This window comes from Brassica oleracea, chromosome C3 (assembly GCF_000695525.1).
Source record: "Brassica oleracea var. oleracea cultivar TO1000 chromosome C3, BOL, whole genome shotgun sequence".
In the NCBI taxonomy this organism is placed as follows: Eukaryota; Viridiplantae; Streptophyta; class Magnoliopsida; order Brassicales; family Brassicaceae; genus Brassica; species Brassica oleracea.
The window spans coordinates 37,724,316-37,735,321 of NC_027750.1; the positions used below are offsets into that span (position 1 = coordinate 37,724,316).

Below are 11,006 nucleotides of genomic sequence, written 5' to 3' on the forward strand. Positions count from 1 at the left end.
GGTCGCTACGTAGCGACCGAGCTGTGTGCGAGCTCGGTCGCTACATAGCGATCGAGCTGTATGCGTGCTCGGTCGCTACGTAGAGGCCGAGCTGTGTGCGTGCTCGGTCGCTACGTAGCGGCCGAGCTGTGTGCGTGCTCGGTCACTACGTAGCGACCGAGCTGTGTGCTTTCTCGGTCGCTACGTAGCGACCGAGCCTTGTGCGTGCTCATAGCGACCGAGCCTTGTGCGTGCTCATAGCGACCGAGCCTTGTGCGTGCTCATAGCGACCGAGCTTGGCTAGAGCTCGATCGCTACGTAGTGACCGAGCTGTGTAATTGATTTGCTGCGCTTCCTTTTTCCGCGATTAACCTAGGGGTTTTCTGCGGTTTTTGGGAGAACAAGTTTTACCCTTCCAAAACCTTTTCGGAAAACGTGTTTTGGTAAAACTCTTACGCATTGAAACTTGTTTAGCTCGGAAATGAGCCAAACTTACGGGATTTGATAAAATTTCTCATTTTCCTTTATGTTTAGACAGAGAAATCGCAAGCTCGTTTCGTAGCACTTCCTGTTGGCGAAAAGTCGCGGCTAGGTTTTTTGTAGCACTTCCTGTTGGCGAAAAGTCGCGTCTAGGTTTTTTTTCGATTTTTTTTTTAGGCACTATGGCGTTTGCGTAATCATTGGCCATAGGCGCAGTGGCGGCTGAGGTTGTCTTACCAGCGTTGTTGCAACTTGTGATTTTGTCTTTTGTGTTTCCAGACATTGTTTTTATCAAGTGGCTGAGAGTTAGATTGATCCGTACCCCCCTCCTTCTAGCGCCAAACTGTGGGAACCGAAATTCGCACTCTGGATTTCCGTTTAAATAAGGAAAGTTAGGAAAACCCTAATTTCCCAGAGGTCTCGGATATCTGCTAAACCACACGTCAAGCAATCAAAACACGAGATAAAGACGAGAAAAATAAGAAATCGTAATAAAGAGCGAAAGGTGTCTTATTCCGAATTTGCGTATGAGCGTTACAACAAGGTAGAAGCCTCAGCTATGAGAGCTGTCGGCGAGATTCCTAGTTCTAACAACCTAAGACTGCAAAACCTAGTTGAGTCGCAGCTCGAAATAACAAAAACGGAAAGTTGCCTAAATGCTCTAAATGCTAAGTTTTCTCCCCGAAAAAGTCCTCCAGTGCCTCTCGCCTAGGACTCCTTTATATACTCGCTCCTAGGTCGGTTTACGCTTTTTCCTCTTCTGCCCTTAAGCCGTCATAACTTAAAAATGGAGATATTCCGTTTTTCCCGATTTTTCTAATTATCTTCGAATACTTCGTACTTATCCGCAGAAACTTGACATTTATCTTTCCTTGCGAACCAAGCATAAACCGTCCTACAGTTAATGGGCTTTTGGTTAAGAAATCGTAAGTGGGTTTCGAGTCACGTCTTAGGTCTCTTTGGGCCGTTGTTTGACTCGAAACGTTTATTACGGCTTCTTTCGATAAAAACGAACTTTCCGCGGTTTTTATCGTAAATTTCGATTGATGACTTCAAATGACGAGAAACATGAAATATGTTGGCTACGGTATCGATTTTTAAGAAAGCTCGGTCGCAACGTAGCGACTGAGCCGTGTACGTGCTTGGTCGCTACGTAGCGACCGAGCTTCGGGGAGAGCTCGGTCGCTACGTAGGGACCAGCTTTTGCGCTGGTTGCTACGCGGCAACCTTGTTCGAGTCTTTCTCCGCAAGATTCTTCGTAAAAAAAAATCTTTTTCTAAGATTTATTTTTCGTAAAAACGTTCATGCCGATTTTTACGGACTTTCAGACATTGATTCCGTCGTGACCGATTTTGACCCCAACAATTATCAATAGTTTTAAAAATGATACTGAAATCTAAAGCAACTCCAACTTGTAGTTGGGCCTGGGCTTTCTCGTATTAGTAAAAATAGGCCTGACCGATGCATCTTCTTATTTTTGAGCCGCTCTATTCCATACTGTTGAATATGATTCGTCGTCACTTCAAAAGTTGGTTATTCAGATCACAAAGTTGAAGCTACAGTTCCAAGAAGCTACAGTTCCAAGTTCTCACCTTCTCCCTTCCTCTGTTCCGCGACTCTCAATCAATTTCATCAACGTAAACCCTAATTTAGATTTAGTGTTCCTCTGGTTACCTTAAAATTAATCCAGAATGGATAATAACTTCCACAACTATCATCAATGGCGTCAAGGACCAACACAGCCAAACATGTGCCCCGTTTGCACGGCGCCGCACTTCCCTTTCTGCCAACCCTCTTCTTTCCCGCACAACCCTAACTTCCCTCCTCACTTCAATCCGCCACGTCCTGGGTTCGACTCGTTCGTGGGACCGCCGGCTCGACCGCAAAATCACTATCCGCTCGGTGATCCAAGGCCGTGGCAAGGTCACCACGGAAATCAATGGAGGCCGGTTTCTGATCATCGTGGTGCTGCTGATTGCGACAGGGAAGCTGATCGGAGCTATAAGAGAGCTCGGATTGATGCGATCGGAGGCGGTTCTCCTGGTTATCAGATCTCCTGGGAGAACGAGCGGCGGTTGAAGATGGTAAGGGATCATGGTTACGGTTTAACCGCCGCGCCGTATCCGGGAAACCTAGATGTTTCCAGTGTTGAGATGAATCATCAGTATAGGAATGGAGGTCAATTTAACGGTGTAGCTCCTCCTCCGCCTCATCATCCGCCGCCGTACGGAGGCTATTTCGGTGGTCCTAATGGTCAGCCTCCGCTTCCTGCTTCGCCACCACCGCCTTTGCCTCCATCTCATCCTTCTTCCATGTTTGCTACTTCGTCTGCGATGGCCCCTCCGTCTGCATCGTATCCTCAGATGCCAAACGCTTCGGTAATGCTACTTTTCTTTGTTACCTCTAAATATCTTGTTTGTTTCTCTGTACTTATGATATGTTATTGTTTGGTAGCCTTCTTTAGCACCAACTCAGTCTAAAGTGATTGATGTGTCTTATTTGCTGAAGCCTCCTCATCGATCCACACGTCCTGATCATTTTGTAATTATCCTCCGAGGACTACCAGGTTGTTTTCCGAGCCTTCTCTTTGCTTTTAGCGTGAACTTTTTAATGATATTTAGTTTCTAGCGTAGAATCTTGCTTCTTTGTTTCTCCTTTTTACACGCTTTTGAAATACTAGATCATTCTTCTTTATCCGTGCATGCTGAGATAAGTAATATAATTCTTCACTTGTTTTTGGCATTTGCATGATTTGGAAAGGTGTTTGTGTTTACGTGTAGGTGTTTCTGAATAATAAATTCATTTGTATATATATTCAGGTAGTGGGAAGAGTTATTTAGCCAAGTTGTTGCGTGACATCGAGGTCGAAAATGGCGGTAGTGCTCCACGAATCCATTCTATGGATGATTACTTCATGACTGAAGTTGACAAGGTTCTTAAGACGTTCTTTAAAGAATTGAATTTTCACCCCTGACCATCGGAAGATTCTAATATTTGTGTTGCTTTGTCACTCTACAAGGTTGAGGAGAGTGATTCGGCTTCTTCAAACTCTGGTAGAAGCAAGAGACCTATTGTAAAGAAGGTCATGGAATACTGCTACGAACCTGAGATGGAAGAGGTATCTTGAGATAAATGAAAAATGACTATCAACCACGATAGATACTTTTCTTTTGCTAAGTTTCTTGGCACACTTGAATTTTCAGGCGTATCGTTCAAGCATGCTGAAAGCTTTTAAGAAGACTCTTGAAGATGGGGCTTTCAGCTTTGTGATCGGTAAGGATTTTCCCCGTAACAGCTTACTAGAATGTATGAATATCAGTTTTGAGTGCAAAAGGTAATAGGTATCTGTGACCTGATCACATTTTTCTCTTTTGGTTTGATGATGTTGACATGATAGCTACTATTATTTTTGAGAAAGCATTTCGTCTTACATGGTTTCTTTAGTTTCATAGATTAAAGAACTTAATATCCTTCCCAGCCCTCTTATTTCTCATGGCATAGGGACTAGGGAGTAGTATATATTTAAGATCTTTATTTAGGGATATTCATTAGTTTAGCTGGGAACTGAGTGGTGCACTGTCCAAGCACTACTTTCATTTTGCTAACCACGGATGCAGTTTATTTTCTGGAATTGACCGTTTCTTGATGGTATATGTCGCTCATATTAGTGGATGACCGTAATCTGCGGGTACCTGATTTTGCTCAGTTTTGGGCAACAGCAAAGGTATATACTCACTTCTTACTGTATTACCTTGTGGAGATTGGATTTTGTTTGCGGAATTTTATAGAAGACTCATAATGATTTGTGCTAGCTTCTTAAGTGCTTAGTTATCCACTTATCCTTTATTTTTCAAGTGCCTAGATAATTTCATGTCTGATATTGTTCTTATATAATGTCTTTACTTTTTAGTAAGTTGACGTTTCTGACATCATTTAAACCTTAGAATTAGCATAACGAGTCTTCTTTTCTCAGCTTCTTCACTATGCTTGTTGAAAACAGTTTTCCGTTCTCCATGATTACCCCTGTATATCGGTTGCAGTCTTACATCCTCTTTAGCTGAAATAAAGGAAACAAGCCATTCCTCCTTTATCATTGCTTATCCATCTTTTATAAGATGAGAGCAATTAGTTTTGTTAGTGTCTGTATGTACTATTTATAGTGGCATTTCACCTGCAAGTTGGAGTTGTTGGTCATTTTCTGATTGCTTCATGTTGTTTGCTAAACATCACGCGATCAACTTTGCTTGAGGTTGCAATATTTTTCGTATCTGCATTTAGTGACCAAGACACCCTGGATTGTGTCAGTTTCCGTTTGTTTATAAATAGATAGTGTTACTGTTTGCTTGTGGCAGTACTTCTCTTCCTCTTTTTGTCATTTGCCGCTGTGCTCCATCGTTTTTTGGCTGGTCTTTGATTACGCGAAAATAAATTGAATAAGATTTCCTTTGAAATGCGAGAGTTCACATCATCTTTTTTTTTTCTTTTCTGAAATACAGTTTGATTAAATCTTCCTTTGCTTCGCTTTTGCACAGCGACCAGTGGCCTCACATTATCTACCATAAATGTAGATGATGTCTTGTTTTATGTGTATGATTGGATATTTGGATGCTTGTTGTAAATGTTGAACCTTGGATTATTACTTTCTTGTACTGTTTATAAAGAGTTCGACTAAAACATGTTCGCCGTCATAATAGAAAATGAAATCTTTTATCTTAATCGTACTATATGACGTTCCTTGACATTCTTTTTTTTTTACTGCAGAGATCTGGATATGAGGCTTACATATTGGAAGCAACATACAAGGACCCAACTGTGAGTTCTCGATATACTACATATCAAATCTTAATAGAATCTCTCACATATCTTGTTGTGCTAAGCGGTTTCAAACATAATTACAGGGATGCGCAGCAAGAAACGTACATGGTATCACACTGGATCAAGTACAGCAGATGGCAGAACGGTGGGAAGAAGCTCCATCGTTGTACATGCAACTGGATATCAAGGTTCTAATGCCAATCTTTTCTTTCCAACATTGACCTTCCGTCTTGATAAATGGGATGACGATGCCAAAATAATGCCCATGTATTATTTTGCGGCGATCTGAAGAAAGCTGATCATAAGATTAGCTTCATGCAGCATATATGGGGACTCTAAACAATACTAGTCTTATTTTTTTCTGTAATACAATATCTCATAATTTTCTTTTTCTGTGATAGTCTTTGAAGCGATGGGATGACCTTAAGGAGAGTGGAATAGAGGAGGTAATAGAATAAGTTTTTTATATACCTCTCTGTCCTTTAGTTGACAAGTATATACAAATTCCCTTGTTTTGACCGTTATTATATGATCCACCTCGTAACGTCTCTTACAATTGCTCCAGGTGGACATGGACATGGAAGATGACTTTGCACTGCCAGAAAGAAAATCCGATAACCACACCCAGTCAGAAAGAAAGGGTGCAACAGAAGGTAAACTTTGAATGCTGCCTCTGCCTTCTTAACTTTTCACCAAGACAAACCGAAAAGACTTAGCTGAGTCTTTCTACTCTGGTATTTTCTCAGTGTCTTACATAAACGAGAGGAAATGGGAAGAAGAACCCAGCTCCCATACAGAAGTAAAAGAACTAAGTAAAAGTAAATGGTCAAATGTGGAGGAAGACGATGAAACAGAGAAATCTCAAAGTACAAGAAGAAACTCAAAATCACTTTCCAAGTCAAGCCAAGAACGCTTGACGAAAGGTAAAACTGTTTGGTGGGGTGATAAGGTATAAACATACACATCTTTGCTTCGTACATTTCGCTTCTAGAAGATCTGTTAGGTTTAAAAGGATGTTTATCTTTTTGAAAAATCTCTGGCTCATACATGCAATCATTTATGCGGGATAGGGAGGAGATGCAGGGTTTTCAATTGGTGCAAGGAATATGAACATGCCTTCTTTAGTGATAGGTCCCGGATCAGGATATAACTTGGTAAGCAAACAACAAATATGGCTGTGTTCTTTTTCTTCTTATATATATATACACACTCACTTTGTGTTTCACAGCATATTAAGTTCTTTGTCATGGATTAACGCAGAAATCGAATCCGCTATCGGAAGCAGAGAGCCGTGCACTCGCTGATGCAATTGGAAAAGCAAAGGTAAGAGGAATCTTCCAAGATCAGCTAAGAGCAGAACGCGAGTCTTTCAAAGCTGTTTTTGACAAGAGACATGGTACATCTTACAATTCAAAGGACGAGTAAGTGTATGCATATGATTAAAAACTAAAATGTATCACTAGTTATGTACGTTCATATGAATTTTTAATGTTTTCCTTATTATTTGTGTTTAATAAAATATTGATATTATTTCGAGAAAGACAATAATAAACATCTTTCAGATTAATATTTTAGCGAAATGCATTTCATATCTATAAAAACCACCAATGATCTCAGAGAATCGTAGCGTTGTGAAAACTAAATGAGGTTGGAACTCTCTATGGATGGATGAGCTTAAAGGATTCATAATTCCCTCAAATCCAAAAATCTAAAGATAGAAAAACTTGGAAGCTTACGAGAATCCATAATTCTCGTTATTGAAGTAAATGTCTACGGATGTGGTTATCATGTCTAAAATTAGCTGAGCATCCATATGTAATAAAAGGGTGATTCTTGGTTCCACAAGAAATATGTAAGAATACGTTTGTAAGCACTATCTAAGAGTAAACAAAATCAAACCCAAGTTTCATAAAGAATAATGGGAGAAACAGAAGAGAAAGAAGTCAAGAAGAATCATGGTGATAAAGAAGAGGAACACAACAAGGCTGAGAAGGCAGATAAGAAGGAGAAGAAGAAGGATAAAGATAAGAAGGATAAGAACGAGGACGATAAAAAAGGTGGAGGAGAAGAAGGTGAAGATCAAGAGAAGAAGAGCAAGAAGAAAGATAAGAAGACGAAGAAAGAGAAGAACCCTGAAGATAAGAAAGATCCAGAGAAGTTGAAGATGAAACTTCAGAAGATTGAAGAAAAGATTCAAGCTATGGTCTTAAAAAAAGATGAGATCGTGAAGCTTATTCATGATGCTGAGCAAGCTAAAGCTAGTGCAGTGGCAACAGATGCACCACCACCAACTAATTAACTCAATTTCCAAACACAAATTGATATATACTACAATATATGATTTTATATTTTGGTTTTCTTGGGGATCTCAATAAGAAATGCTGATGAATGTTGTTTTCATCGCTATTTTGGTAGGAATTTCTCATTTCTGTTTTTCGTTTGTTTAATTTATATGTTTGTATATATTGTACAAAAAACCATCTGTTTTTTAATATAATACTTATCAGCTTGGTGATTCTGATTTATACCTCCTTTGAATGACTATATAAAGTTTATGGTTTGATAGTGTAAGACCAGGACAAAGCATTCGTGTGGGTCAACTGATAATAATTAAAATCTAATGAACTTCATCTCTAAGATGCCATCATTACTTATTTTTTTGTTACAACGAAATGATCGATAGTATGATAATTTGGTACGTTAACACAAGTATTTAGACTCACCATGCAAGATGGAAAAAGAACTAATTATGAGATATATTGGGTTGAAATATCGAATAATACTGAGTGAAGGACAAGCTGTCAAGACGGTAAATTTAATTCTTCCATCATGAAAGTGGAAACAAGAACCCTCATGCTTTGCTATGTCTGATCGGATATCCAAAAAAACTGAATATTCTTCTTCTAGCATAGCAACTATAATCGTTTTTTTTTTTTTTGTCATAATGTTGATGATCATAAGAGTATCACCAGCCAAACGACTGGGAGAAATCAAACAAAAGAAATCCTAAAACTATAATCGTTTGTTATTGAGTTGGTATCATCGTGTGCGACCGTACCAAGTTGCATACATCACCATCTCTACGACTATTAAAGTCTCAAAATTATTTCATATTACATAACGCACACCCTGCATGTGAAAGCTTTTTCCTTTGATAGCTGTATTATTTGATCCTATTTACAAGGCCCTGCATAACCTATGTCAATGTCAATATCTTGTTGCCAATAAAAGGAAATGGCACTAATGACGTGCGTATGAGCGCATCTCTGATCTGATCAAGTGGCCACATCGTTTATATACTAATGTTTTTGACGAAATGTTCAAACTATAATATACGAATATTTTTTTGCCAGGAATGTAAATATCATATAAATATGAGAAGGTTCAGATATACAAGATAGCCGCAAGATATTACCTTGGCAAAAAAAGATAAAAAAAACAAGGGGATACATAATTGGGAAACAAATGATCAAGAGAAGATTAAGAGAGCCACCGAACCATAAGACCTTCAAAGCGCTTTTTTCCCCTTCTTCCTGTGATTACGTTGCGGACCTCGCGATCAATGAACCTGACGACGGTCTGAGGAGGTAGACAGATTCCATTGTGTAGACTGTTATTCCTCTGCTTCCATAAATGATACACTGTCGCCTGGACCGCCACCATTTTTAGTGTTGAAGGAGTTGCCGAAGAGGGTTTTCTGATCCATGACATAAGCTCTGTTCAAGAGTAGAAGAGGTGAGACCTGTTGAGCTTCTGTAGGATATGGTGCCAAACAAGTTCCGCATAACCACAAGTGATTAATAGATGGTTCCTAGATTCAGCAGCAATGGTACACAGACGGAAGGACAGTTGGATATTCAGACCCCATCTGATCAGCCTATCCTTTGTTGGGAGACGATTCAGATTTGCAACCCACATAGTGAAAGCATGCTTCGGTATGTGTCCTTTAAACCAGATAGTCTGAGCCCATTGTTTAATAGTTGAGCGAGGTCTAAGCATGTCCCAAGTTTTGCCTGACGAGAAGCCATGACAGTCGGTTCCGTTTACAATCCACATACTAGAGTCCGGTTCAGCAGAGGCGTGAGGAGGCATGACAGTTGTTAGATGGATATGAAGAGCAAGAGCACTGTCTGACCTAGGTTGTGGCAGCGTCCAGTTCACGCCGTCTGAGGCTTTGTACACCGTGGCTGTTAGTGGTATTCTCAAATTACAAGGACCAGTTGGTCCAATGTGCTCCAGCAGCCGTCCAAAAGGGGTCCAACAGTCGTACCAGAAGATTGCACTCTCACCATTTCCAACTCGACACTTTAGAAACTGTTGCGCGATAGGTCTTAGTGATAGTAACACATTCCAAGTCCAAGTATCTGTAGGCCTTGGTTGTGCAGCCCAGAAGCTGACTCCCTGGAGGTGATGAGACCTGTGCCATTGAGACCAGAGAGAGCCGTTGTTTTCGATCAGTAGCCATATATAGGGCAGACAGAGGACCTCATTCCAGACTGTAAACCTGCGAAGCCCAAGACCGCCTTCTTGCTTTGGGAGGCATACGATAGACCACGCAACTTTAGCTCCTGAGCTTTTTTCAATATCGCCCGTAGAAACCCATTAAAAAAAAAAGAAAAAAAAAAGAGAATGGTCGAGTATCTTTTGGGTGGTCTAGTCGCGGACGATCAAATTGTTTTTGTCTGAACCATGAGTCAAGTATCCCACTAGACAATAGTTAGACAATGTGGTATATTTACTCAAAGGACGTTTGAAGCATGACACTTTTGGAAGCACAACAGGAAGACCGGAAATTGGGCGAAAAACCCTAATTTCGGTATTATGGAATTTTTCGAAGAAGCCGGAAACTCGAGAAATATTTTCCATCAAGTCAGGATTCATTTGGATCTTATTAAAAATAATCAGATCATCAGAAAGGGCGTCGAAAAATATTGGGAATGATCGCGGGACGAAAAATTCACTGGAAGGCCAATATCGGACAATTGACCGAGAAGCTCGAGGTGGCTAGATGTGTGTGTGTTCAGGACGTGGTGGAAATCTCCTGGCAGTGTGTGTGTCAAGGGAATCATGAGGTGTTGCAGCACATGAAACCTGTACATGCAAGTAGACATGTGGAGTACGAGGTGGAACGGCCAAGCACGAGGTGTTGCGATGCATGCAACCGAAGCATGCGGCCAGCCATGTGTGAGATGGTGTGTCGACCTGCATGCACTTCAGTCATGCAGATGGCCATCTGGACGTGGGTGTGTCATCCTGCATGAGACTGAGACATTCAGCCAGCCATGTGGAGCACGAGGTGTCGCCGCGCATGCGTCCGGAGCCATGCGAAGCGACACACGGGCTGCCACACGGCTTGTTCCTGATTGGTTTCTGTTTCTTATAAATAGCCCACGACCCCCTCTCATTTTAACACATTCAGAACACTTGAAATTCAGTTCAAAACGTGAGATAGAAATCAAAGAAAGAAAGATCGAGTTTCGATAGTTTTCGAGCGATTTAGGCAGTTTTCGAGAACAGTTACTCTGCCGATTTTGAGTCAGCACCTGGAGAAGGTTCTGTTCAAGTGAAGAGAGATCAGTTCTAGTGGAGACCAGTTCAAGACCAGTCTGGACGTGGGTATACTTGAGAAGGTCAAGAAAGGGTTCAGATCGCAGAAGTCGGGTTTGGGGTCAAGGCCACGGTCAACCAAAAACTGTGAGTTATAATCAATTGATTGCTGAGTTGTTTTCATG

The 11,006-nt window shown here is 40.8% G+C and overlaps 2 protein-coding genes across 5 annotated transcripts; both read left to right on the plus strand.

Annotated features, from left to right (window-relative positions):
- Nucleotides 1-1,986: 1,986 nt before the first annotated feature.
- LOC106335898 lies at nucleotides 1,987-6,767 on the plus strand. 4 transcript variants are annotated; one of them, XM_013774569.1, is made up of 13 exons: nucleotides 1,989-2,837; nucleotides 2,968-3,025; nucleotides 3,279-3,391; nucleotides 3,479-3,577; nucleotides 3,663-3,732; nucleotides 4,128-4,183; nucleotides 5,221-5,271; nucleotides 5,358-5,462; nucleotides 5,676-5,720; nucleotides 5,840-5,927; nucleotides 6,021-6,223; nucleotides 6,345-6,428; nucleotides 6,535-6,767. In XM_013774569.1, exons 1-13 carry the CDS (start codon nucleotides 2,151-2,153, stop codon nucleotides 6,697-6,699), a joined length of 1,824 nt encoding a protein of 607 aa, XP_013630023.1. In that variant the 5' UTR covers nucleotides 1,989-2,150; the 3' UTR covers nucleotides 6,700-6,767. The 4 variants fall into 4 exon arrangements, 3 of the variants coding, with proteins under 3 accessions (XP_013630023.1, XP_013630024.1, XP_013630022.1); XM_013774570.1 differs by having other exon boundaries at nucleotides 2,914-3,025; nucleotides 6,021-6,197; nucleotides 6,535-6,731; XM_013774568.1 differs by having other exon boundaries at nucleotides 1,990-2,837; nucleotides 2,914-3,025.
- Nucleotides 6,768-7,106: 339 nt separating this feature from the next.
- Nucleotides 7,107-7,783, plus strand: LOC106333848 (protein PXR1). The gene has a single exon (XM_013772239.1). The coding sequence runs from the start codon at nucleotides 7,193-7,195 to the stop codon at nucleotides 7,571-7,573; it is 381 nt and encodes a 126-aa protein (XP_013627693.1). The 5' UTR covers nucleotides 7,107-7,192; the 3' UTR covers nucleotides 7,574-7,783.
- The last annotated feature ends 3,223 nt before the right edge of the window (nucleotides 7,784-11,006 follow it).